The 26,935-nt window shown below is 42.9% G+C and overlaps 1 protein-coding gene across 1 annotated transcript; it reads left to right on the plus strand.

The window, feature by feature from the left end:
• Positions 1-1,418: 1,418 nt before the first annotated feature.
• SLC5A8 (solute carrier family 5 member 8) lies at positions 1,419-25,265 on the plus strand. Its single transcript, XM_052667994.1, has 16 exons — positions 1,419-1,424; positions 1,696-2,340; positions 4,633-4,698; positions 7,094-7,145; positions 8,214-8,281; positions 9,586-9,740; positions 11,121-11,261; positions 15,299-15,428; positions 16,504-16,592; positions 17,222-17,334; positions 18,630-18,697; positions 18,978-19,064; positions 19,938-20,137; positions 20,957-21,060; positions 22,454-22,539; positions 23,950-25,265. The coding sequence occupies exons 1-16, from the start codon at positions 1,419-1,421 to the stop codon at positions 24,073-24,075; spliced, it is 2,136 nt and encodes a 711-aa protein (XP_052523954.1). The 3' UTR covers positions 24,076-25,265.
• The last annotated feature ends 1,670 nt before the right edge of the window (positions 25,266-26,935 follow it).

Below are 26,935 nucleotides of genomic sequence, written 5' to 3' on the forward strand. Positions count from 1 at the left end.
TTTATACTTTAAACACACATTATTGCTTGAATGGTTTGAGCAATATAACCCTTGAAAGAGTGCAAGCAGGTAACATCACGCTCTGGGCTGCACAAGCTGTGGGTGTAGGCACAGGGCTGCTTATGTCCTTCTTGCAGGAAAGTGGCTCAGGTGTTTTTGACACTCAGTACTTCTGCTGGACAGCACCAGATTACTGCACTATATGGTAAGGTGCTGGTTTTCACTGATGTTTTGCTGGCAAGGTTTTTTTTTTCTTCCCTGTGGTCAAAAGCTCATAGCAAATTAGGGAAAGCACCTCATTATGGCAACCATCTCAGGTAATCAATAGCTCCATAGCCTAGTTGGTAGGTGTACAGAGCAAGCTTCTTGTTCTCTCTTAGCAGTACATCTGGAAGCTGTTACTCATTGTACAAGTAATTAAAGAGTAATTGGGCCAGAAGCACCAAAGCCCTAACCTTCTGGGTGAGATTAGGACATGCCATGCACCACAGCGACCACTTCTGTATGTTTAGGGACACTCAAGGACACCCACACTCTCAGACAGGCACCTGGAGGCTAAGTCAACTCACACGTGATTTCACAGTACTTCCACCCACATCCCTGCTTCCAGCATAGTCTCAGGACCAGCTCCAAATGGCCTGCCAAGTCTGAACACCCAAAGACAACAGCACTTGGAGAGCAGGGTTTGTCTGCAGAATAGAAGCCTGCTGAAAACTCTCTCAGCTTGGTCAGATCCAGGCAATTTGCACCAATGACCTCTTCCAGTAAATTCAGTGGTGGGTAAGAGCAAGGCTAAGCAGGAAAGAGTCCTATCTGCCATGAAACAGTACTGCATTTTGTGTCATAGAATCATAGAACAGCCTTGGTTGAAAAGGACCACAATGATCATCTAGTTTCAACTCCCCTGCTCTGTGCAGGGTTGCCGACCACCAGACCAGGCTGCCCAGAGCCACATCCAGCCTGGCCTTGAATGCCTCCAGGGATGGGGCATCCACAGCCTCCTTGGGCAACCTGTTCCAGTGTGTCACCATCCTCTGTGTAAAAAACTTCTTCTTAATGCTGTCTTGTGCCAGAAGAGGAATTGACCAATGCACAGGTCAAGCCTGAAAGCCTCTGTGGAAAGCCCTGAGTACCACTGCATGCAACCATGCTGCTGTCAGAGCCACCTTGGTCAGCTTTGGCACCCTTACACCTTAACCCCTTACATCAAAGTGGCAAGGTGTAACGTTTGTTGTTTCAGCCCAGGATGTGTTGCTAGCTATGGAAACATCTCCAGCAGAGAACATCCATGGGCTTGAAATCCCATTGATATTTTTGATGTGTTACTCCATGGGTCAGCAAATGAAGCCCCCTCTCTGATATTCCTGTGCACTTTGATTCCCGAAAATGTGATTTGTGAGAAAACTTCCTTGATCAGAATGCAGGTAACGGTGCTTCCCTATCATACTCTGTAACTGCAGCACTCAGCAATTGTTCCTTTGGTAAGTGTACTGGGAAATCCACTTCAGCACCTTATCTTGCAGATTGCACAACCCACGGAAATATAGGTAAAAAAGCACATGTATAAAAAAAAGCATTTCCATTGTCTTCACTTGAGGAGAGGGAATGCTAACGGCACAGTAGAAAACACCACCAACGTGGGCTGCGGGGGGAGCTGCTTTCCACCAAGCGGAGGGGTTCCCGGGGTCGAAGCAGGGAAGCGGGCACCCTCCCGCTGGGAGCGCTCCCCCACGCCGCCCGACCCCGTGCCGCGGCAGCAGCCCGCCGTCACCCTGCGCGCTGCCCGGGTCGCCGCCCCTTCGCGCTCGGCGGGGCCGCGGGGAGGAGCGGGCGCCGGGGCTCTATAAGGCCGTCTCGTCGGCCCGGCACCGCGCTCACAGCCACGCACAAGGGCGAGAGCTGGGCCTCGCACCGCCCCGCGCTGCAGCCTTGATTGGCGGGGTCCCGTCGCCTTCCTCCTGCAGCTGCACATCTGACTTTCGGTCAGGCTGCAATTGTTCCGTTGGCATGAGGAGCTTCAGCGTTTGGGACTATGTGGTCTTCGCTGCCATGCTGCTGGTGTCAGCTGTCATCGGCATCTACTATGCCTTTGCAGGAGGGGGACAGAAGACCTCCAAGGACTTTCTCATAGGGGGCAGAAGCATGCATGCCTTCCCAGTGGCTCTCTCACTCACCGCCAGCTTCATGTCAGCTGTCACTGTGCTGGGCACCCCCGCTGAGGTCTACCGCTATGGTTCCATCTTCTGCCTCTTCGCCATCACCTACGCCCTGGTAGCGCTGTGCACTGCTGAGATCTTCCTGCCTGTCTTCTACAGGCTGGGCATCACCAGCTCTTACGAGGTAAGGTTGAGCAGAAGGAGCCTTTCCACAGCCTTCAGGGAGCCGGGCGGCTTCTCTTGACTGCTTTCTATTTGTCTTTCCTCACTCTGTTTCCCCAAGTCCCCCTGTAGTGCTGCCCTGCAGCTTGTGTTCCCACATTGCTGAGGACAGGCGGGCTGTTGACCTGCTCTGTCCCCAGCTCTGCCCACACTGCAGAGTGGAGGCGCTCACCCCTGCTGCTGGGACTTGTGCACCATGCCAGATGTCTCCTCACTTCAGGTGCTCGATTGAGCAAGTGATTTAATCCCTGTGCAGCTTTGATGATGTTGTGTGATTAACAAAGTGTAATTAACCAAGGCCATCCAGCATCTAAAGTGCAAGTGCATGTAACATAGAAGGAGAGCTCTCAAATCATTCTCATTCCAGGCTGGTTTCTAAGCTCAGGCACACCACAAAAGTTCCTTTCTGACAGAGTATATGTTTGTGCTGTTCCTAGAGGTTTTGCAAAGACAGCCTCTCCAGCAATGAGTCTTTTCCATTGCTTGTACAGGGAGGTCAGCAGGTACTTTGTGTCTGCACAGGTTTTTTTGCTTTCAGCAACATACTGTAGGGAACTTTCTTTAGCAAGGGGGTTGGACTAGATTATCACCGGACATCTCTTCTAACCCCCACCTACAGTTCTGTGATTCTATGAAAATATGGCTCGTTTTCAGCCCTGCATGTGTGTTAAAGCTAAACCTAGGAGTGCAAAGAAATCTGGGGTTGTGGGATGCATCAAGTCTCACTGGTTTGGAGCGATGAACCCTGGTCAAGGCCTTCTTCTTTCCCAGAAGGTCCTTGCAACGTGTTGGTTTGCTTGGAAGATAGTTCCTAGCTGCAGATTTGGAGGCAAGTTGCTCTTGTTTTAGGATATTGGAAAAGGGGCATCAGTGTAGGTGAAAGTCCTCGGATAGCTACTTTGGTCTTTTGCATTTTATTACACTGAGCAGGAGCAGCACTGGACATTGAAAACAGCAAGGTTTTAGTTGGTGGAGTTAGATAAGAATTCCCTAACAGAAACAGTGCATTTTAAACTACTAATCTTTGGACTATCAGTTATGGTGATATTTAAAATATGTCTGCTCTTGTTAAAGGCTGTTGATTAAGGCCAGAAACTCTCTGATAATATCAGGGTTTAGTCAGGGTAACACACCTATAAAAGATATACCTTCTATTTGTGGCCAGAGTTCAGAGATCAGACTTCTTGTGCCTGTCCAGAGGTTCAGCACGGCTGCCTGGAGTGAATGTGCTCACTGACCGTATTTTCAGTGCTGGCCACACAAGTGAGCGCTGTGGGATTTCTCAGTGTTTACCTGTGTCATATGGGCGGACTGACAGGTGAAGGGGATCCCTTTTGTGCAACCATGTGCCTCAGAGGACAGACAGTGAGAAAAAATCTGCCCTACAGGAGATTTACAGAGATTGCACCCTAGGCAGAGAGGTGAGGTTCCTCTTTTGAGAAAGGCTGCATTTCTACTTGCTGGTAGAAGATGGGGAGTTTGCAAACTAAGGCTCAGGCATTGCTGAAATGTTTTTCTCTCTGATTCCATGACATAAACAAGTTCTGTTGTACTAGGGAACATCCCTGTGAACAACGCTGAGTTCATAATAGGTGCGGAGCTTTGCCAAGTGTGCAGCTCCCTGCCCCATGAGTGCCCAGAGGCAGCAGTGTAGCACCAGCTTAGAGAATCAGAATCATTTTAGTTGGAAGGGCCTCTTAAAGGTCATCTAGTCCAACTCCCCTGCAATGAACAGGGACACTACAGCTAGATCAGGGTGCTCAGATTCTCCCCAGCCTGACCTTGAGTCTCTCCAGGAATGGGGCATCCACTACTTCTCTGGGTGACCTCTGCCCACCCTTTGACTGTAAACACAGCTTCCTTATATCCATTCTAAATCTCCACTCCTTTAGTTTGAAACCATTTCCTCTTGTCCTATCACAGCAGGCCCTGCTAAAGAGTCTGTCCTCTTCTTTCATCTAACTCCTCTTTGGATATTGAAAGGCAGCTATCATGTCTCCCCAGCTTCTTTTTACTGATTCATTCCTGTACTGGTTAGCCAATGTCAGCTTCACCTGCTCTTGTGTCATTACACAGTGCTGAGGTCTGTGAAGAAATATCAAATAAAGTTGAAAGAGATTTCCATTAGGTTTTGACTATTAACAAAACACCAAAAAAACACTGTGCCCTTTCTCTATTGCTCATCTCTTCACTTTAGTCCTTTCACTGAAACCAAGTTTTGATGTAAACTTTTGTTTTTTCTTCTCTTCTGCAGTATTTAGAGCTTCGATTTAATAAATACCTGCGTCTCTGTGGAACATTCCTCTTCATTATACAAACGGCAAGTAAACTTCAAAGTGGTTCCTGGGTCCGCATAGCCACCAGGGCTGGTCAGCTGGACACAGCTGCCTGTTTGCCATGAGCAGCTGATGGAGTGAGCACAGGGAAGGGCCCCTGGGAGCAAGAAAAAGAAATCTGCACCAAAGCAATCAGATGGAGAGCAAATGCTAGGCCACCCTCCCTTTAGAACATCCCCAGCATTGCTGAGCATCTGGGGTGGTTGTTTGGCATCAGTGCCATGCCATGGGACCCTTCATGGCACAGGGAAACAGTGCACAGAGCAGTCATTGGCCTGCCCTCAGAGAAGCCCACAGAAAGTTCAAAATGTAAATATGCCCCAGTTATCTGCAGCGGCAGATCTCATCCCATGGGCTACTGATTTTGTGAGTCTGGCTAATTCCCAAAGATTTGTGGAAGGTGACAGGGAAAACAAGCTGTCAGAAGCCTGTCACTAGAAGTACAAGGGTTTGTATCACTGCTGGGAGATTGCAAACAAAAGCTACAGATCACTCACTGCCTTAGGGGAAGTCAAACTAAAGCAGTCCCTGCATTACTGTGGATATCCAGCCCATTTGGTGAGTCAGGGTGGGATTGCAGCTTTCCAAGGTACAGTGATTGTGTGCCAGATGCTGTGAAACACCAGCAGTAAAAGTGTTCTGTTTGCACTTATGAAGTGGACGTTTTGGGGAGTTTAAAGCAAGAATGAATATACAATTTGAAGGCTTTCCAAGTTATGTTTCTGTGTATGCTTGCTTCTTGTCCTTTTTGTTACTGTTAAGACCCTCTGGAAGTTACAGAACAACCACAGCTGTACCACTGCAGTGCTAATTCCTTAAGTGAACAGTGCTGCTAAGCTGGATGTTTTGGATACACATAGGAAAAGCAAAGTGCTAGCATGCATGAATCTTTAGCAAACATGAAGGCATCACAGTTGCATAAGTTGGAACAAACCAAATGTAATCTTGCACAGATCAGAAAAATAATTTTATATAATGTAAGTATACATACAGGAAATTAACTGACAACCTGTGGGTGACTTTCTGTGGTTCAAAGCTTCTGGCACTTGTTCGCTGCTTACAAGAAAATTGCTGTCTCTCATTGACTTCCTGAGTGAAGAGGATCCTACAGCCCATGTAGATGGCAGATGGTCACTGGATGGACAGGTGCCAAATGCTTTGGGCTTGATGACTGTTGGCAGTTGTTGGCCATGAAGTGGTGCGGCTGGTGCTGAGGAGAGATTAGAATCATAGAATCACCAAGGTTGGAAAAGACCTAAAAGATCATCCAGTCCAACCGTTCACCTATTACCAATAGCTCCCACTAAACCATGTCCCTCAACACAACATCCAGCCTTTCCTTGAACACCCCCAGGCTCGGTGACTCCACCACCTCCCTGGGCAGTCCATTCCAGTGCCTGACCACCCTTTCCGAAAAGTAAAACTTCCTAAATTTGCTAGGGACAGGCAAGGGCTGGCAGCTTTCAGGGTGTACAAGCTATGTGTGAGAACCTAGAGAGGGCTCAGAGTGCAGAAAGAAACAAGCACACACACATGAACAGGTAAAAACAACTATTTCCCTGCTGGTCCCACCACCAGATATGGAAAGCTGATGTAAGTCAGGACCTATCTGAGATTTAGATCCCTTGAATCAAGTTCTGACCTTCACAGAAGTTCATCTATGCAATGCAGGCTTTGCCCTGATGCATGCTACAGCTGAGCTTGCCCTAATAGTACCAGCAGTAATAGCAGTGGTAAAAAGGTATTTAAAAATATACTTGAATCAAATATAGAGAATATCAGTGTATGAATCCCACTGTGCTGTTAGAAGTGGATACAGCAGCTCATTGATTTGTCTGATTATTTCTGTATTGGATGAAAATACATATCTGCTGATGATCATGCATGGCTTCATCTTATAGAACTGTAAACCCTTATAATCCTATCCATAATGCCTAACTAATGCTGTGTTTCTTGTTTTGATGTGCATTACAGATGCATACTGAGAGGTATATTGATCCCAAGACTGAGAAAGTAAATTGTAATAGATTCCTTGGCAAACCATGTGTAAACCTTACCAATTTCCTTTTGCTCTTGTTTCTTTCATTTGGCTGCACTTATAAAGCAATAAAACAAGTTAAATATAAGAGAGAGGAGAAACAAAAGAAGGATGGGGTGTTTAAGAATCATTGTGTTGTTTTAAGCAGACTAGGCTGTGAGACTGTAGTACTGGTTAGTCTCAGACATTTGTCCTCCAGCAATTTGAATTATTTCTTAACAGTCATGCATTTAGGAAATTTAGACTGAAGAAGTGCTTGAAGAGAAAACATCTCAGAAAACTATCACTTGTTCCAGGAATTTTGGCTTATTTTGTTCTCATATCTTTTTCTCCCCATCTAGACATTATACACTGGCATTGTTGTTTATGCTCCAGCTTTAGCACTAAATCAAGGTAAGATGACCATCCTGAACTGTTCTTCTGTATTTTTTTATGCACATACTACTGGTGTGCTTTTCTTTCTGTAATGCACACCAATGTATATATTTCAAATATTGATTGTGAGGACTTCAGCTAGTCCTGATGAGAACTCTGATAGACCTCCCAGATCTAATCCTGCTCCCTTATCTCTGGCTGTAAGGAATTACAGAAAGGGCTAAACAAAGAAAATCTGCTCTCACTTATTCTGGCTCTCTCAGAATATCCTCACGTCAAGGCTAATTTCAGAAAAGTTAAGGAAAAATAAGTCAAGCTTGAAAGCAGTGGGCAGGATAAACACACACTGAGTCCATCTGGTTAAGTGCACTTCTTGAAGCACTCTGTAACTTGCTCTAACAAGCTACAGCCTGGTTGGAAGGGGTGCACTCCATGAACTGTGCTGCAGAGCTTCTCATTTGCCTGGGCTTCTGTTGGGGAGCCCTATGGTGCCACGCTGGGCAGTGTGTCAACCTGCCAAGCTTGGGCACTGGCATTTTTAGAAGCTGTCTGGTGTAGGTATGCTGTCACATTTCCCTAAAAGAACACAGAATAAGAGGCTTTTAGACCAACGTATATCTTCCAAACCATTGCTTAAAGCAGCTTGTGTCTGTGAAGCATGCCCATGGCTGCTTTCCTGTGTAAATCCCTGGCACAGGGCTCCAGAGCCTACCTAAATGCTTCTGAGGAAGGACTCTGATTTTAGAACCTTTCTGAGCTGAGCCCTGCAAGAATATTGGTTTTGTTGGTTGTCATTAAAGACCAAAAGCATCTTAGGTTCCCAAATCTATGTAATTATTTAGAAGTTTCCAATTGTTTAGCAGTTGCCAATATCTGTAACAACTATGCATTTCTAGAGCTGGTCAAGGTGAATTCAATAGTTCAGATACACACGTCTTTTCTTTGCAGTTTTTTATTACTTTCTACTTCTGCATTTTACTTATTTTCATTTTTCCCCAGCAGCCAGACAAAGGTGAAAAAAACAGTCCTACAGAGTTATGTCCCCCATGCCTTGCTTATACTTGCTGCCCTTTCCCTCTTTTTCAGTCACGGGCTTCGACTTGTGGGGTGCCGTGGTGGCAACTGGTGTGATCTGCACTTTCTACTGCACATTGGTATGTGGGCCATTCAGCTGAGGGAAATCTTGGTTCCTTTTGCCATTCACATCAAGTGTGGAATTTATTGAAAAGTCAGCTAATAAATGGGTTGCCCAGTTTCACAGCACAGCTGCAGCCCAGAGCTGTATTCATCCAGGGACTTTGGATATAAGGAAAAAGTCTTTTACAGTGAGGGTGATGAGGCAATGGAACAGGTAGCCCAGAGAGGTGGTGGCCTTGTCCTTGGAGACATTGAAGGCCAGGCTGGTGGGGTGCTGAGTACCCTAATCTATAGGTGGATGTTGCTGTTCATTGCAGGAGTGTTGGATTAGATGACCTTTAAAGGTCCCTACCAACTCTATGGGTTTTGTGATTCAATGACTTAGACACAAAGGCAGCCACAGTGTGACTTCTGTTCCTAAAAGAACAGCAAAAAGATGGATCTTCCTTCCTGAAAATTCTCCTATGAAATTTCTGCTAGCCTGGCAGACTAATTTGTCAAGCACCTGTTCATCACAACCATAATAGTCCAGTCTCTTAGTGATGGGGACACTGAGAATAGTACGTGTCACATGAAAATATTGTTCTTCAGGTCAGCGCTAATTGACCAAGTGCCTGGATATGTGCAAATGGAATCAGCACAACATAAAATTATTTGTGTATTTTTGATTAAATAATGTTTATTTTAATTTGCACAAATTGCACGCCTTCTGGAGTTAGTGATGCTGAAAACATGTAAGATGAGCATGGTCTGCTGTTTACCTTTTGATATGGGTAACTAGTGATAGGACAAGAGGTAATGGCTTTAAGTTGTACCAGCGGAGGTTCGGGTTGGATATTAGGAAAAATTTCTTTTCAGAGAGTGATGAGGCACTAGAACAGGCTGTTCAGGGAGGCTATGGAGTCACCATCCCTGGAGTTATTCAGTGTGGATGTGGCACTGAGGACATGGTTAGTGGGCATGGTGGAGATGGGATGATGATTGTAACCATGATCTTAGTGGTCTTTTCCAACCATCGTGATTCTGTGATTCTGATTCTATGAAACTTCTGAATCAAGGGGATGTGATGAATGATGAATGATATTGGATATGTCTGTGGTCACAGTACATCGTAGTGCTCCTCACAGAAGGTCCTGAACATGTTGCAAGATACAATTCCTAAACATCCCAATGCAGAATTGTTTCTATCCAGGAATAAGATAGAATTAGTTGGTTAGAATTATGCATAATCCATGTAGTAAGGTTTCTCCTAGCTGGATGTGAACATTTGCCAGGAGCACAGCTGCTCCGCTGTACCTGATACATGCTGTTCCTCACACAGGGCGGTCTGAAAGCAGTGGTGTGGACAGATGTTTTCCAGATTGGAATCATGGTCGCTGGATTGGCATCTGTGGTTATACGAGCTGTGGTAGTCCAGGAGGGAATTGGACGCATTATAAATGATTCCTACTATGGAGGAAGATTAAACTTCTGGGAGTGAGTTTTTAGTTGAAGATGATGTGCCTTTTTCCTGATAAGTGTGAAATTAAATTGCTACTGAAGGTGGGGAGTTGGGGACCGAAATTTTACAGATATTTAAACAAGCTTACCTGTTTTGGAGGATCTTTTGGAGGATTAACTCTGTTCAACATTCTGCCAAGAGAAAAATCTTTCACATTCTCAAATTCATGTTTTAAGGATGCATTTTGGATTCCATTGAAAGTGAAAGGTGAAGAGTAGAGGACAATCGCATTTATAATTACAGTTTGCTAAGGAATGATTTGATATTTCAGCTACTGAACCAAAGTAGCTGAAAAAATTACGGCTGTTACCTAATCTGAAAAGGGGGAATGTTTTTCTTTCCCTAAAATGAAAATTAGAAATAATCTTAATGGCATTTTACCCTTTGTTACTGTAACTAATCATAGATCAAGATTTTAGTTTTGCAAGGTTAGGAATATTCATTTCTGAGAATGCTAAATCAAAAGATTCCTTCAGTTTAAAAAAAAAAAAAAAAGAAGAAGTTATTGTTTTTTTTGATGAATAGGTGATTCTGCAGAGAAACTTCAGCTGCTGCTATAAATAATAGAAGTTTAGTGTGACAGGTATTACCTGTTGTTTTTTTGTCTGTTGATTCACAATATTTATCAGATAATTCTATGAAATTCTTACCAAATTATTCAGTAAATAATAATTCATTGGAAGAAACATACTTTCTTCTCATGAGCAGTGATTTTTTAATCTGTTTGGTTTATATGCAGAAGTTACAGCATTTCTTCTTCTCTCATCATAGAATTCAGATTGAAAAAGAAAAGGAATAAAGGCATATAATAGCTGAATGAATGTAATGTTTTCGGCAAGATAAGTGTAATCTATTGCTCTATTTAACATCATATAAAAATATATTCCATTTAAAATCTGCTCTTCACTTAGAGCTAAATCAGCAACATTTTTTATAGAGGCTCTGTCTACAAGGGCTGGGTATGCAAACACACCTTTGTATTGGTGTTAGATTCAGGTCTCTCCAGATAAGCAGGCATATTAGACTTTCTACTGGAACTTCATTTCATCACAACAGCAACAGGCATCACAGTGCTTTACTTACGACTGTAATTTATACGCAAATAAGTTAGTTTGAATTCACCTTTGAGCAGATCAGTGTTACAGTGAGTCAGTGATTTCAGTGATTTCTAATCTGCTTCCTGTGATTTCATGTAAAGTTGAAATATCTGAATATTCAAAATCTGGATAAATTAATTGAATTTATATGAGAATAAGTAAGAGAAAATTCTTCTCCTAGCCATTAAGGCCATCTGATAATGAAAAGAGTTTCATATTCTGAGTGTTTTCTTTGTTTGTTTTTCCCTCTCATTGTAGCTTTAATCCCAACCCATTGCAAAGGCATACCTTCTGGACGATTATTATAGGTGGGACCTTCACATGGACTAGCATTTATGGTGTCAGCCAGTCCCAAGTACAGAGATACAGTGCATGCAAAACCAGGTTCCATGCAAAAATGTAAGTTTCCCTTCAGTAACTCTTGATGTCTGAATTTATCAGTGACTGTTCTTTATAATGCAGATTAATTTTTTTTGTTGTTGTTGTCTGTATAAAACCTATTTGTAAAAGGTAACAACTTCTGCTGTCTGCTTTGTGGACCAGATAGGAGACAAATTGGCATAGTAAATGCTGACATTTTAATTACGATAGATGACGGTGACATTCAACTTTCTGATGGACCATTTCACACTGCCAGTATTCTTGCATACAAATAACTACATTAAGTTTATATGCAACCTAAAGACCAAGCAATATAGCACTGAATTGTGCTTTAGCTTTATGCTTTTTTGCTACTTTTCTAAACCTAAACCAGAGCGGGGGAATTTTACCTAAGTAAAGACTAAAAAAAAATTTTCAGTACCTGTGAGTGTAAACCCGAGAAAAGACAAAAATGTTTTTTTATTCAGTGATAGAATTGCTGAAGAATCATATATTTTGGTTTCATGATCATCAAGACTTTTCCTATGGGAATTCATTATGGAGACTGGCAGTGAGTTCTGTTTTCCTTGAGTTTAAATATTTCTGATCAGCCTTTACTCTAGAACAGAGTATATTTACTAACTCTGTTATCTTATTGTTATCTTTAGTGTCATTCCTATAGTTCACAACTCAATATTTAAGAACTATTACCAAGCAAATGAAGTCTATTTATAGGAAAGATATATAAATGCATATCATTAACTATAGTCACTAAATTCCATAACACAGTGGTATGCAGTAGAGGAGGAGTTTACGAGGATTTACACTTCATAAAGTCAGCAAAACGCTCACAAAAATCATATTAAAGTTTGGACCTGAAGTATTTCAGTTTTGACAATAATGGAAATGCACTTTTCAGCCATTTACACTGCAAACAGGAATGAGCTGATGCCCCTCATCAGCCATATCTCAGCATACAGTGCCGCATTCCAACACTGTCTGGCTTCCCTGCAGTCTCCGGTGTGTAGCTCCCAAATTCTTGGTGCTGCAAAGGCAAGAGGTGCATCCCACACCTGCAGTGCAGCTGGCATGATTGCCATTGTGCCTGAGTTCCTTCTCAAGCACGAGCTCCACTTAAGGCTATTCCATTGCCCCATCTGTACCCTCTGTGATGGGAGATACCTCCATGGTGTCCCAGAAGCATGATATGATCAAGGAAAATGTAGTACCGTGGCAGCTGCTGGGTAGATTTTCTGGGCTCTTGCAAGTGTCTTCGGCTTGGATTAGAGGTGTCTGGTTCTGGAGGGTTTTGGATGGAATTCAAGAGTTATGAATAAAAATTCAGGTGTATTTGGTAGGACCTGATGACCTTGAAAGTCTTTTTCAGCCTAAATGATTCTATGATTCTCTAGCTCATGCCATACTAATGACAGCAGAGCCTCAATTGATGGATCTCTCTCCTGCTGGGATGCAGTTGAATTCCATGACACCTTGTTTGCGCCTCTTGGTATTTCCCTTTCATGGAGAAAGCTTTTTGTGCAATGGCTACAGTTTGTTACAATTGTAAACAGTATCATTCTTTGATGACTGTCTAGGTCACTCACATATGTAATTAAACACATTTGGCAAGTCATATTGGCAGCTACATCTCTTGCCACCATTTAACTAGTATAGAGAAGTGTCAGGTGTCATTGGGTCACAGTAATAAGGCTTTTCTCCTCCATGGCATTTTATATAAGGCTTTATTTAATAACAAAACAGAACTAAGAAAATAATTCTCTACACAGTTCCCAACTTGTGGGTCATAGGAAGGCCTTAAAGAATGGCACAAGAGTAGGAGTTTTCTCAGGCTATTGGAAGGGAGTTCATCCCACTCAAGAAACACATTAGTAAGTATGAACATGTGCTGTCATCCTCAAGCAGTAACTAGGCAAGTCAAACATAGTGCTTGAAGATGAGCGATACTAGGTCCTCAAGAAGGAGATCTGCACCTTCAGAAGAGTATGGACTCCTAGCACATTCTCCTCTACTTTCCTTTCAAGATCATTGGCTGGCATATTTCCTAGAGCCAGACTGAAACAACCAAGTAAAAACAGGCCTTGCATAGACACAGTGCCTACTTCACCCAAACTGCACCTTATGTTACGCATCCCGAATTAATGCTAGCATGTCCTCCAATAGTGCTGCAATTGTTACACCCCAGTGCTTAAGTCACAGGGTATACCATGAGCTAGGGGTGTAAATAAGATAGACAAAGCAGTTTCCCTCTCTTCACTGTCAAACACTGACACAGTTTAAAACTAGGAATTACTGAATGCAAACAATTTCTTTTGCCTTTGTGCCTTTCTCTCAACTTTCTAATCTCAGCTACAGGCTTTAGGCTAATACTGCTATTGCAACTATTGAAAAGATTTGGATTGATTTAAGTCATTGGTTATTTTTTATGCTATGTCAGCTTCTAAGCGCCTTATTTCAAGGTAGATTATACCAATGTAGGAACAACTTCAGCTAAATTTATGCAAAACGCTTAAGTAGTGTGTAAGCATCTATAAGAGAGAGATTACTTCAGTTTCACTAGCTTAGCCTAGAAATAAATTTAAAATGCTGCTAGTGCTGTATTTACACCAATGCCAATTTCAAATATGAAACGTAAATGTAGAGGTTTTTGTCCTGTGTTATCCAACCAGCCTTTATTTACCTAAGTCTTTTTTACACTGTTACACAGTTTACACTGTGCTTGCCAATCATTTTTCTGTGATATAAAATGGCAATCTCATCTAGTCAACCTATTAAAAAAACTATATAAAAACACACACTTCAATGCCTAACAAGACTATAAAGATAAGTTTACTTCATTCATCCTGATAATCCTCTGGAACAATCCAAAGGCTGATGCTCTTTGCCTTCTTGGGTCTTGAAGGCACTAAAAGGCCCTCTGAAACAGTGCAGGCATAGAAATGTTTGCATAGACACCAGAGATCCTCCAGGGATCCACACAGAAGAAGTCTTAGTTGGCAAAGGTGCAATGTATGTGATCTGTCAGCAGTTAAATCCCCCTATGTACATGGTACACAGCCAGGAAACAACTGCTGGAAAGGAATGCTGTTTTTCGAGGCCATGCTCCCTCTGGGTGTGTTCACTTGAAACAACCACCATAGTGAGCCATGGTGTGAAGAACTTTGTGATTCAGGAGTCATCAAGAGCTGAGATCAGATTGTTAGAAAGAAAAAGCCTTCCTGGGGCAGGAAACGTGGGGAGAAGGATTTTTTTTTTCATGATGGGTAGAGGCTGTCTGTTGTGTGTGACAAAGGCAGCATTAATATGTGATGACCACCATTTTCTTCTCTGCATCAGCTGTGCCCTCAGAATGTGGGGACAAGACAGGGTTCCTTGACTGCTCCAGGATCCAGGCTGCTAAAGGGGAAGCTTTGGGGTTGGTGGTGATCTCCTGATCCCTGGAAATGGCAGCTGGAAGTGGCTCCAAAGCAAATCACAGTGGGAGGGAGCACCTGCCTCATTGCTGCCTTCCACAGAAACCTTGCCAGGATGGTGAATTTATTGATTTATGAGCATGATTCCAGCATTGTGTAAGTGTGGTAGTGCAGCTCCAGAGGCAAAGGAGTGCTGCTGCTGATTGAAGGTACACCACACTTTGATCTGTGTCACCTTGCCTTGCAAATCTGTCTGGGGTTTGTCTCTACCAAGGGGTGTGGTGAGGGGATAAGAATGTTTTCTTGCTAGCTCGCTGTAATGTAAATTTGTGCACATGAAATGTGCAGATCGCCGTATTTCTCCTATCATCTCTGGAGTAGGCCTTGTCAGGGGGCATGCACTCAGAACCGTGCTATGAAGAACAAAGTGTAATTTGTGGTTTTAGAAATGTGAGCCTGGGTCAAAATTGCTCAGAGCTATACTGTGACTCCCTTTCATTTTGGCAGCCACTGAACAGAGTGTCTCCTCAGTGTGGGGATGATGCTTGTTTGGTCTGCTTGAGAGGCGCTGACTGTCCACTGCATTAATTGCAGTATGGTGGGATATCTAGCTCTAACATGTCATCTCTGTGCATGCTGGTGCAGGTCCCTCTACATCAACCTGATAGGCCTCTGGGTGATCTTGGTCTGCGCAGCGCTCTGCGGGTTGTCCCTGTACTCCTTCTACAAGGATTGTGACCCATTGACGGCAGGGCAGGTGTCAGCACTCGACCAGGTACAGCCCCACATCTCAATGGGGAGGAAGGGGCAACTTTCCCGTTGAGGATGGTGATGAAGGAGCAGGCACTAAGCAAGCTCAATTGGAGACGGTGATGAAAAAGCAGCTATTGAGCATGTGCAACTATGTAGAGGGGGGTTCAAGAACTAGGGGATGCTCAAGTCCACACAGAGTGAGTTTGTAACTCAGGGATTAAGCTCAGACTGTGGCAGGAGAGAAAACTTTGGAGAAAGCAGCAGATCTGCTTTCAGGACCCATCAGTGCCAGCATCCCCTTGGGTCTGACAGAGCTGCAGTTTGTTTGTGGTTCAGATAATTGTGTGCTATGGATAGATCCCCATGGACAATAGCTGGGAGTCCAGAAGAGCAGGGATAATGGAGTACTGGAGGCAGGACTGCTTGGCCTTAAACAAGAAAATAAGATGAGATATAAAAAGCCAGGGTGGATACCTGAAGGCTGTCAGGTGCCTCCTGTGAGTCAAATAATTTTGGTGGAACCTGTAAGATACTAAAAAGACCAACTTGTTGATGAAAAAAATGGTTCACAGGCAGAAAATCTTACAGTCTGTATCTTTTCCCAGCTCTCAGACCTTGCAAAGGTCAACAAATAGCACACAACTTCCAATATGGAAATAGTTGTCAGGTACCCTAAGGCTATTGGACCGAATCTGTAAAGTTTTTGTAGTGTCAACAGAGACTTGAGCATCTACTGTGGCACCCAAGCCCGACAGAGTGATGTACAGTGCAAACTACCTGCTGCTCAGTGCTAGCTGCCTCTACAGTCATCTTCTGGGAAGAAAGCCTGACAGCAGCTCTGTGCTCACCTTTGCTGGGCTGTCTAAACAGACTTGCCAGTATTTCATGTGGATGTTTTAAACATCATTTTGTTTTCTATAGAAATCCAAAAAATATTGCATTGTGGAACATTTCAAATTGGAAGAGCTTAGCAGCCTGCTACTGATAAGGTTCTAACAACAACAAAAAAAAAAAGCTGGGAAAAAAAAAAAAAAGAAAGAAAATGAAAAATGATGGCAATATAATGTTTTGACACTCTTCTTTTTTTTTTTTTTTAGTTGCTACCCTACCTTGTGCTGGATATTTTCAGTGATTTTCCAGGAGTGCCAGGGCTTTTTATGGCTAGTACCTACAGTGGGACATTAAGGTAAATTAATAATTTGGAATTTAGTGTCATTTTTTTTCATTTTGTTAAACCTAAAGTTGCATTTATACTGAGAGGCGCTTTAACTGCATTTAATTTCCTTAATCTTTAGGATAAGTGCTAGGAACTGATGTTGCAATTACAAATCTTTAGTTTTCAGCACCTATGCTCTGATGTCTTAACACTCAAAACTGTTTAGAGTTCCCTGCTGACAATGGGAAGAAACGTCTTGTGATCTACGGCACTAACAAACCCTGCCTCTCTGTGCTTTACAGCCTCTCTGCTAGAGGAATTTTTGAATATTATGAGCAGGTGTTTGCACAACATGGCTATAGTAATGCTTACGGCACGGCCACATGTAATGTACACTTCATTTCACTGACTTATCCAACCCCACCTTCTCAGTAAGAATTGCCTTGTCTTCACTAAGAGCAGTTATTAGAAATGATTTTTGTAAACTATTAACTGTATCACCGACAGCAAGAAGTCATTTCAATCAACACAGCAGCTGCCTTTGTTCTCTGACACTATTCTAGACAGTAACAGTTTCTCTCTGCCATTAACTCACCTGTTATCTATGATTTCAGTGTCTAAGATTAAGAAAAAAAAAGTATGTATCTTGTGTTCTGCAGTACAGTGTCCTCCAGCATAAATGCTTTGGCTGCTGTGACTGTTGAAGACCTCATCAGGCCATACTTCAAATCCCTTTCTGAAAAGAAGTTGTCATGGATTTCCATGGGGATGAGTATGGAAATTTCTCTTCCACTTTTGTTTATGAAGTGAGGGCTTGATTCAGATTTTAAGTCAGGGATAAGCGTGTTCAGACTGATATTTGGGGGAGCCAAGATCAGCTGTGCAAATTCTGTACGGGATGAGAGACAAGCTATTTCTAGTGAGCTTAAGAGAAAGTATTTGATCTTTAAGAAATAAAGATAGACTGCCTTTATATTCAGTGTTGCCTGTAGTTGTACAGAACCAAATGTCTTGAATTAAAATAGGTGATATTTTAATTTCTCTGTCAAAAATTAGAAGCATAAGAAATGATTTTGTAATAAACCTTGTGAACAGAGCGATATGTGAACTACAGCACTCCAGAGAGTGACAACTTCACATCTTCCCTGACATACCTGTGGACCCCGTGGCCTGTTGAGCTCCTATATTCAATGACCATCATCGAAGAAGAGGGTCAGAACTGGGCTGAGCAGATTTTTCTCTGACGTGCACTTTCCCTCTCTGCTGGTTGTACGACTTGGTACCAGCTGCAGGTGCAGCCCAAGGCAGCGTGCTTAATAGGCATGAAAAACCTCAATCCCAGCACAGTGTAGCCCATAACACTGAGCACAGTGGACTAATGGCAGGTGACAAATATGAAATGTTTTCACCTGACAGCAATTTCTGAAATGTTACTGTAAGCAGTGTTTATGCTGGAATTGTTGATGCTGTTATTGTCCTGAGTTGCCTGAGCTATCACATTCAGTGGTGGGATTAACCTATTGCTTGTCACTCAGAAAGTGAAACTTAATAGAAGTGAAGGTAGAGAGCACAGATGAGTCAGTGTTGTGGGTTCTGGCAGGAGACACTACATCCTGGTAGTCCAGGATGTCCTCTGTCACTCTGCCAGCTCCCATGATCTGACATCATTTACTTTCTTGCTCCAAAGGCTTTAGACTGAGATGCGAAATTACTTATTCAAAATAGTGACTACAACACAGGAGATTGCCTGAGAAATGCAAACAATACACTTAGTATTGCTTCTGTGTTTAATCCATACATGTGCCATCTAGGATCAGGTACTTAACTAATCATACACAGGAAGAGGATTTTGTCACTTTCACAGGGTCTCCTCTTAATGTAAACAGTAACCAGGCCCTTTGGCCTTGTTGGGCTCTCTTAGGAGAGAAAACCCAAACAAACAACAAAATCAAAGCCAAACAGATGGCAGTGGGTTTATTGTGATGTCAGGGCTTCCTGGGTGAGAAGGGACCATTTCCATCGCTGGACATTTCAGCTGATGTGCTCACGATTTTCCTTTCCACACAGGCGTATTTTATGGCGGAGTCTGCATTGCTATGGCTGCAGTGGCATCTCTCCTGGATGCCTTGCTCCAGGTGAGTGTCAGGCTGCATTTTCATGTGTGTCAAATAGCTTAGAACAAATTGTGTAAGGAAATAATTGCTGGCAACTATTATGAGATTAGCTTTTATTCTTTGTAGGGTACTGGCCTCAAACAGCCTCAACCGCTGCTCTAAGCACCCATGTCACTATATGAATTAACAACAGCTGAGAAAATACTAATTAAAATCTATTAATTTCCTTCTCATCTTCCTGCCCTGTTTGCGTATTTAACTTTTCTAACGCAGTGCTTGATAGACTCTCCTCCTTCCACAGGCAGCACTCAGCATTTTTGGCATGATCAGTGGCCCCCTTTTAGGACTGTTTTCCTTGGGAATTCTCTGCTCCTTTGCAAATGGAATTGTAAGTAGAAATTTAAAGCCCTGTTGGACCAAAATCCATCAGTAATTTTAGGTACATCCATCTCCCTCCATTCCCAATAAATTTGCATTGGGCAGCAAGGATATTTCTTTGATACTTTCCATGTTGATCTTTACCCTTTTCTTTCCCATGAGGGCAGCTGGGAGAATGGCCTTTTGGGTAGGATGGATAACCCAATGCACCAGATGGCCTTGAGGGCAGGCAGTCTTGAAAACACATCCAGAAGTCCAAGATGATAAACAAATGTGTTTAAAAGGCAGACTGTATTGGGGTGCTCTACTAGAGTGGTTTGGTTATTGCAAAATCAGCACTGCGGGATGAAAAAGTTACTCCATCAAAAATGTATTGATGGCGGAGAATGGATGGAGGAAGATGGCTGGAGGAAGATTGTTATGTAGTAAGATTTGCTAATCACTATCCTCTACAGTTTAACAGTTGAAAATCTAAAATATGAGCTGAAAAAAGAAATCACTGTCAGCAAGAAAACCCATCCTGAAGTAGAAGAGACTTTAAAAAAAAATAATAAAAATTAAAACAAAATTGTATTGATTCAAGGATGGTCTCAGATAAAATAGCTTTTTTTTTGCTATAAACCAAGAAGCCCAAAGCTATTCTTTCACTGTGAATTCATAGTGGCAAAATAAAAAGAGGTAAGCTCAGGAGCCATAAGCAAACAATGAGTTCTCCAAAAGAGAAATGAAGTAAGCTCCCAGTTCTTCCCAGCTGTACATTTTATTTTTCCTGTCGTGCCTGCAGTTTATTAACTTAAGTGTTTCTTACTCATCTAATTTTTGTGGTTGTTTTCAAAATACTTTGCTTTCCTTGCAAGCCTGAGTATCATTTTTTCTTTTGCAGGGCGCATTTGTGGGTCTTATCACTGGCTTTGTAATTTCACTTTGGGTTGGAATTGGTTCTCAGATTTATCCTCCCCTCCCAGAGAGGACTTTGCCTCTCCCCCTCTCAACTGCAGGCTGTAATATATCCATCTCAAGCAATTTGACTACATCAACAGAAAACCCATTCACAACAATCTTCAGCACACAGGCTGCAAAAAGGTATGAAAGTTCCTCATGTGCAGTCACTACAGCATTTGGTTTGTATTTGGTTTGAAGCAACATGAACATCTGCCTAGCATTTGTTTTGCTTCAGAAGAGAGCACTGGTATAATGGAAAAAATATAAGGGGTTTTCTCCCCTCTGCAATCTCCGTATCTGTCTTTGGGCAGCCACCATTAAACATAGCAGTTATAATACAGAAGACAGCTGGAACAGGAGCTGAACACATTTGTAGGTATTCCCAGCTGTTACATTTAAAAGTGCCATTCAGTCAGTGACAGACAGCCCAGTGCACACACGGATGCCCAGCATCCACTACATGTCTCATACAAGACCTTCAGCATTGCTCATGGCTGTAGAAAAGCAACAGAGAACATTCTGAAGAATACCAAAGCAAAATGTAACCCAAGATGGGAGAGCTGCCCTGTTATTTCTAGCTGTTTTTGACTGCATGTGGCTGATATTGTATAATGTATTTTTTCTTTAAATAACTCAGCCCCTTCTAAATATGTTGTCCCTTTATCTGGGTAGCTAGAGTGCTCAGCTCTGCACTAGATTCCTAGCTGCAACAAGACTGTCCTGTTTTACCTGCTTGTTTCCATGTACTTGACCAGTCTCCTCCTCTATGAAGGCATATTTTCTGGTATTTTTATGACAGATTTGCAATGCACATTTTATCATATCAAAGTAATTCAAGAATACCAGCTCACTTGGTTCAGAAAGTAGCTCTGTATTTATATTCTGTATGGATACAGACAACATTTTCAGGTTCCTCGGAAGAGGACAGCAGAAGTTAACTCTTTTCCTGCTCTTTTTCAGGCCTGCCCTGGCAGATAACTGGTATTCCTTGTCCTATCTCTACTTCAGCACCCTTGGGACACTTACCACAATAGTTGTGGGAATAATTATCAGCCTCCTAACAGGTACTGGTTCCACAGCTGAGCATGAACATAAGTCTTAAATTTTTTCAAACCATGATGACCAAAAAGAGAACTGCCATTTCCAAAGTAAGAGCCAGAATCCCTATCACAAATGTTGAGGATTAGGAAAATGTCCTTCATCAGAGGGTGTTTGGGACCTGGAATGGTTTTCCTAGAGTAGTGGTCACAGCCCCAAGCTGCCAGCGTTCAAGAAGCATTTGGACAATGCTCTCAGATGTAAGATTTGAATTTTGGGTGGTCCTGCATGGAGATGGAAGTTAGACCTGATGGTTCTTACAGATCCTTTCCAACTTGGGATATTCTGTTCTGTTGCATGAAGGTTCCTATCCTAACTCTCATTTCCCCCCCTCAGCCCTTCCACATCCTGTGCTTGACCTCTAATTACAGCAAAGATCACTTCAAATCTCTAAGGAGAGCGAAGTTTCAGCAGTTTTTTAACATAAGGGGCAAAAATCCCATCTACCTTTCCTGTTTCGTGAGATCTCAGCAGGTGCTGAGGTTGAAGGGTTGTCCCCGAACGTGAAAGGAACTCAAGGCAAGGAGATGCATCCGTTCTTCTAGAGGACAAAAGCAGTTTTACTTTGAGTGAGTTCAGAGCACTCAAAGGCTTTTGTTTGCACCTGTGCAGTGCATGCATTTCACTACATTTCCCTGGCATGTGTCAAAGAGCTGCAGGTCCCATGCATGGCTTTCTTTCTCAGTTGCTCAGTACTACTTCTGAAAGGTGCAAAAGCAACAAGTGAGAGCAGGGACATCAGTTCCAGCCTGTGAGCTCTCTGCTCTTCCATCTAGATGAGTGCATACTGCACTTGTCAACTGCACTGTGCATGGCAGAAACAGCACCAAAGCAGCTGCTCTCATGGCTTTCTCCAGTATACCTGGCCAGAATCTTGCTACAGCACTCATCAGACTTTCACACTGTTAGATTTCAAACCTATTATCCTGACCTACCTCAGAGTTGAGTTCCCTTCATTTTTTATTGGAACACCAAACTTCCAACCCAGCAGATTGATTGGTCCACTACTTTCTTTGTGTCCTGCAATGTACAAGCACAAGATACGTCTACTGTTTTCTTTTCTTAAACTTCTAGAGGATTTGCTCTAGAAGTTTTCAAACAGAAACGTGGGGAGAATCTAGAAAACTATGAAAAAAGGCTGAGAAATTTCAGGTAGATCTCAAGGATAATTTTATATTCTGAGAGATGCAGGGGGACACATGGTTGCAAAGGAATGATTCCTAGGGAATGTGCACATCTAGCCTGTGACTGCTTGATGGCTTTTGCTGCATGACTGTCCTGGCTTGGTGCCCAGAGCTGGGCTGTGACATACCACGTACATGTGGAAACCTGGCTGATTGAAGCACGCCTGTTTTGCAGGAGGACTGAAGCAGAACACAGATAGTAAATTCCTGCTGACCAAAGAAGATTTCCTCTCCAACTTCTCCTGGTGTAAATCTGAACCAGTAAGTATAGTTATGCATCCTCTGATATAAAGCAATCTCTCTCCTCTTGGGAGCAAAGGCAATCTATTCTCACCAGGATGCATTGCATTTGATGCTTTAAGGCAGCAGCAGAGTACAAGGCGGCTGAGGCAAAAGCAGCTGGCATAGGCATTGAAGCTGTGTTTGGCCACAGCCTGACTTCATAACAACAGAGCAGAAGCTGAGACAAGGGACAGTTGTTCTCCAAGTCTCTGACAAAAAACTCCCTCACTATTCCCTTGGAAGCTAAACAAAGACACGTGTTGGATTCAGCAAAGCTTTCTTTGTAAACATGATTTCTAAATTCTGGGATTTTTTAAAATATTTTTTATTTTTCGCAACATCAGCTACTATTTGAGAGAAGGCATTTCATTTCTAGACAGTGTGTCTATTTCCTATCATCCTCCCTAAGATACAAGAGAAATTATTGGGTAGAATGGAAATAATGTCTCTTAGAAAGGAGAATGTAGGAGAAATTTGTTTTTTAAAATAAACAGAGCCAACCTCTCAGTTAGGGCCATCATTGCAATCATATTCATCATGTCTTTGAGATGATCCAACATGCAAAATATTTCTCCCTGATGACAATAGCTCCTCTTAGCATGACCTCCTGTATTTTAGCTCCTGCTTACGAACAACAGAGGGTTTTTTACAGAACTGAATGCTCTTCACCTATGGATACCGACTATCCAGGTGTTGTCATTCAGTTCTTAATGCACAAACCTCTACTTTCACTATCTGGGAATTTAATCTCTAAAGCCTTTTGAAAAGAAAATCTCACCAAACAGATGGAAGTTAACATCCACAGCCATACTGGTTTCTGCCTAGAGTCAGAATCGAGTGTCAGCCTGGTTATACTGCTGAGTAAGAAGTAGTTGGCATCACAGCTTGTGCAGAAAGTGAATTGCTCAGAATAACTGGGGGGCAGCTGAACAACTTCCTGCACATGAAGAGCTTAACATCTCATTACATTTAGCGAAGATGAAGCATTGATGCAATGGAGCATGTTAATTTGCTTATCCTATCAAAGATGGGGCAAGGACTGAGGGGTTGGGAGCCAACAGATCAGAGGGCTGGTGGTGACAGATCTCTACATGTGAAAACAGCAATTAAAACTTTGCACAACCAGAAATGCTCTAAACACTTTGCAGGACAAGAACATTTTATGTGACGAGAACATTTTGCACAACTTGCACCTTACACAATAACAAACTTTCCATGCCCCTAGAAAAATAACAGCTATTTCAGTGAGTAACGATGTTCTGTCAGCAGCAGGCATATTTTCCTGTAAGGCTTTCTGTAAGTCAGGACTGGGTCTACTTGCCTGCAGGCCAAAGAGAGGAAGACTGTTTCTTCCACTTCACAACATTGCTTTTATCTCTTTTTTTTTAGGAGGAGAAAGTGGTTGTGTTGAACTGGAAAACAATGGTAGCCGAAGGAATGGACAACCCTGCTTTCAGCCACATTGAAATGGATGAAGCAAGTGATAAGAACAAAGCCAATGGCCTTCATATATGACATGGAGCCATGTCAGCCCTTGAGGACAGTTTTGTTCATGTAAAGCACTGTTGACACTCCTGTGCTGGGTCAGTTAGCAGCCCTGCTAGGATCACTGGCAGGAGTCTGCCGAGCTTCATGGTGCTGTCACCCGTGCACAACTTCGACATTAATCAAGAAAGGAATCAGGTCTTTCTTGCTTTTGTTGTTTCTCTCACACTCTGGATCTTGGTGACTGGGCTTAAGGCAATGTATCTGTGTGGAATATTTGCCTGATATTCTTGGGCCTCCTGGAAAATACCTGCTTTTACTTCCAGTTCACTCTCGGAGTAAATGTTTTATTTGGTAAGAGTGCTCTCCCCCGGAAATGACTGTTCTCTGTGGGCTTTTTTTCTTTTCTTTTTTTTCTTCTTTTTTCTTTTATTCTTTTTTCTTTTTCCTTTTTTCTTTTTTTCCTTTTAAGTCATTGAAAGAGTGAAGAAATAAGTACTCTGGGATCTTACCAGCTGGCAGGAAACAATGGATCTTTTAGTGGAGGAGATGTACTTTGTGCCCTCTGATTGCTTTGTAGAACTGCTCTTGAGAGCATATTTATTTTGCTGGTTCTGTCATATGTTTGCTTTCATTAACCTCATTCTTTGGTGAGCACTCCTCTCATGTGCCCACTGTTGGATGCTACAAAACTGTCCTTGGAGACAGGTAAAAACAAGCATCAGTAATACCCTTTCCTTTTCTCCCTACCTCACTCTTTAGCCCCATCTTGCTCCAACAGAGCTGGCCCTTGTGATGAAGTGAACAATCTGGGCTCTTCTTTCTGTGCCATGTAGCAGAACCACATGCTGGCCCATGACTGCTCTTGCACTGAGCTGGGTGTTGTCATAGTTTTATGTTTTTTTTTTTGTTTTCAGTATTCTGCACCAAAACATCATGTAGTGCACTGGGAATTAAAGTGGTAATGCTCCAATTCTGGGTACCTGTCCCTGTACATCGTGGAAGTCATGGGATCTGGCTCTTCTTGGTGGGGCGCTCTCTTACTGCCTGGCAGTGGGTGCTGGAGGGTGCTTTCCTAGCCGTACTAAGCTTTTCCAGTTTGACTCGGTCTCAGGAACCCTCATATCTTACTTGATTTATTAGTCTCAATTTCAATTAAATTGTATTATATTGTGTTATCTTGCATTCCGATATCATAGTAAAATAAGTTTTCCTCCATAGATCGTTGCTGCTGTTTTTTTTCTCCCTTCCTTCCTTCCCATTTTGTGGGGCCAGAGTGGGGGTGCAGGGAGGGCAGGGGCCTACCGCCCTCCCCTGTCATGGGCATAGATTGATCTAGTTAACTCAGTGACAGGTGTAGGTATTAACAAAGGTATTAATGTAGGAAGAAAACCCTCTGCTGTACTGTAATAGAGAAAAAGCTGCACCTGCAGTTGGCTGTTATCTGTGGAGCTGTGAGCTGAAACTTACTGTAACCACTTGTGTTCTTGCAGTTCCTGTTGTCACTCCAAAGTTTCACTTCCAAGGTTGGCCCAGATCAGGCTAGAGCACGTTTTGTGTTTTGCTTAGAGGGCAGAGTCTGCTGTTCTGTCTCTGGGAGGGGAAGGGATTGCAAGGGCTGGATGAAGTCTCTTCATGGCTGCAGGGCATGGGATGGCTCATCCTCTGGCTGCGCTGCTGAGAGGAGATGAACAGCATATCTGTCCTTACATTACTTCTGGTTTGAGAGGATAAAAACCCCACAGCTCCCTTATCCTAATTGCTTGGGGAACAGGCTGTTTGACCCACTGTTAGTACTACTGTTAGTACACTGTTAGTACAAAAACTGTCAGTTTTGTACTATATATTTTTTACGACATCAATTGATGGGGGCTTAAAACTCTGCCACAGCATCAAGTTGGTAAATAAAAATCATTGCAGGAAAGCCAGGCAATGAAGCTTAAAAAGCAGTCACGCTTGAGACACAAATCAAACACTGACTGTGTGTCTTAAACTCTTTCAAAAAGTTACACTGAGTTGTGCTGGGTGCTCAGCTGCTGTTATATGGGATTTGATTGTACTAGTTTACCTGTGCTGATTTGGGCCCTTAAGCACTTAACCCAAGCTGTTCTGTGCCCCCTGACAGCAGGCATTTGATGATCTACTGCATAAGATGGGATCGGTAAACTTTAGGAGGCAAAAATGGGAGCAGACCTTTCCTAGCAGAGTATAGACCAGATATACTCTATATGGGTTGCCACTAGGAGCACATCTCCATTGGCCAACCAGTGCAAATGATGAAGTCAGGCTTCCCCTTTGCTACCTGAGGTATAGGCTGGCAAGATCCAGAGCAGACCCCTTGTCTCCCACTCGTGTGCTGAGGTACTTTTGGTCCATGGATTTGAACAACGACAAGTACCGATATCTTCACTCAGCTGCAGAGAGCCAAAACACTAAGAAGACTGGTGTCATTTTGTGTGCCTCTGCTCAGTGGTTTGTAGTAAGCCAAGGGCAGAGCAGAAGCCTGCAGCAAGGCCTGTGTGCCTTCTGGTAGGACTATAGCACTCGCAGCCCACATGTTGCACTCCCATCTGACCATGATCCTTACGGAGGTGACTGATCAGCACAGCCCTTTGTTGCACCATGCTGGGTTGAGACCCTTGTTTTGAATTGATGCTGCCTTGGATGACCTGTGACTTCTACCTGTTATGTTCATGGAGTGAAGACTAATCTTTCCAGCAATCACAGTTAAGAAATAACATAGGGTCATGGAGTTTATTCTCGGCGCTTTGAATTCACATGGGAAAACACATAAGCCTTTGCTTGAAGTCACTCTTTGAGCACTGATCAGTCATTTTACTCTAATTTCGGTATGAAGTGAAAGCTTGGGCCAGATGGTATCTGTTGGCCC

Source organism: Tympanuchus pallidicinctus, unplaced genomic scaffold (genome assembly GCF_026119805.1).
Source record: "Tympanuchus pallidicinctus isolate F22 unplaced genomic scaffold, pur_lepc_1.0 scaffold8, whole genome shotgun sequence".
Classification (NCBI taxonomy): Eukaryota; Metazoa; Chordata; class Aves; order Galliformes; family Phasianidae; genus Tympanuchus; species Tympanuchus pallidicinctus.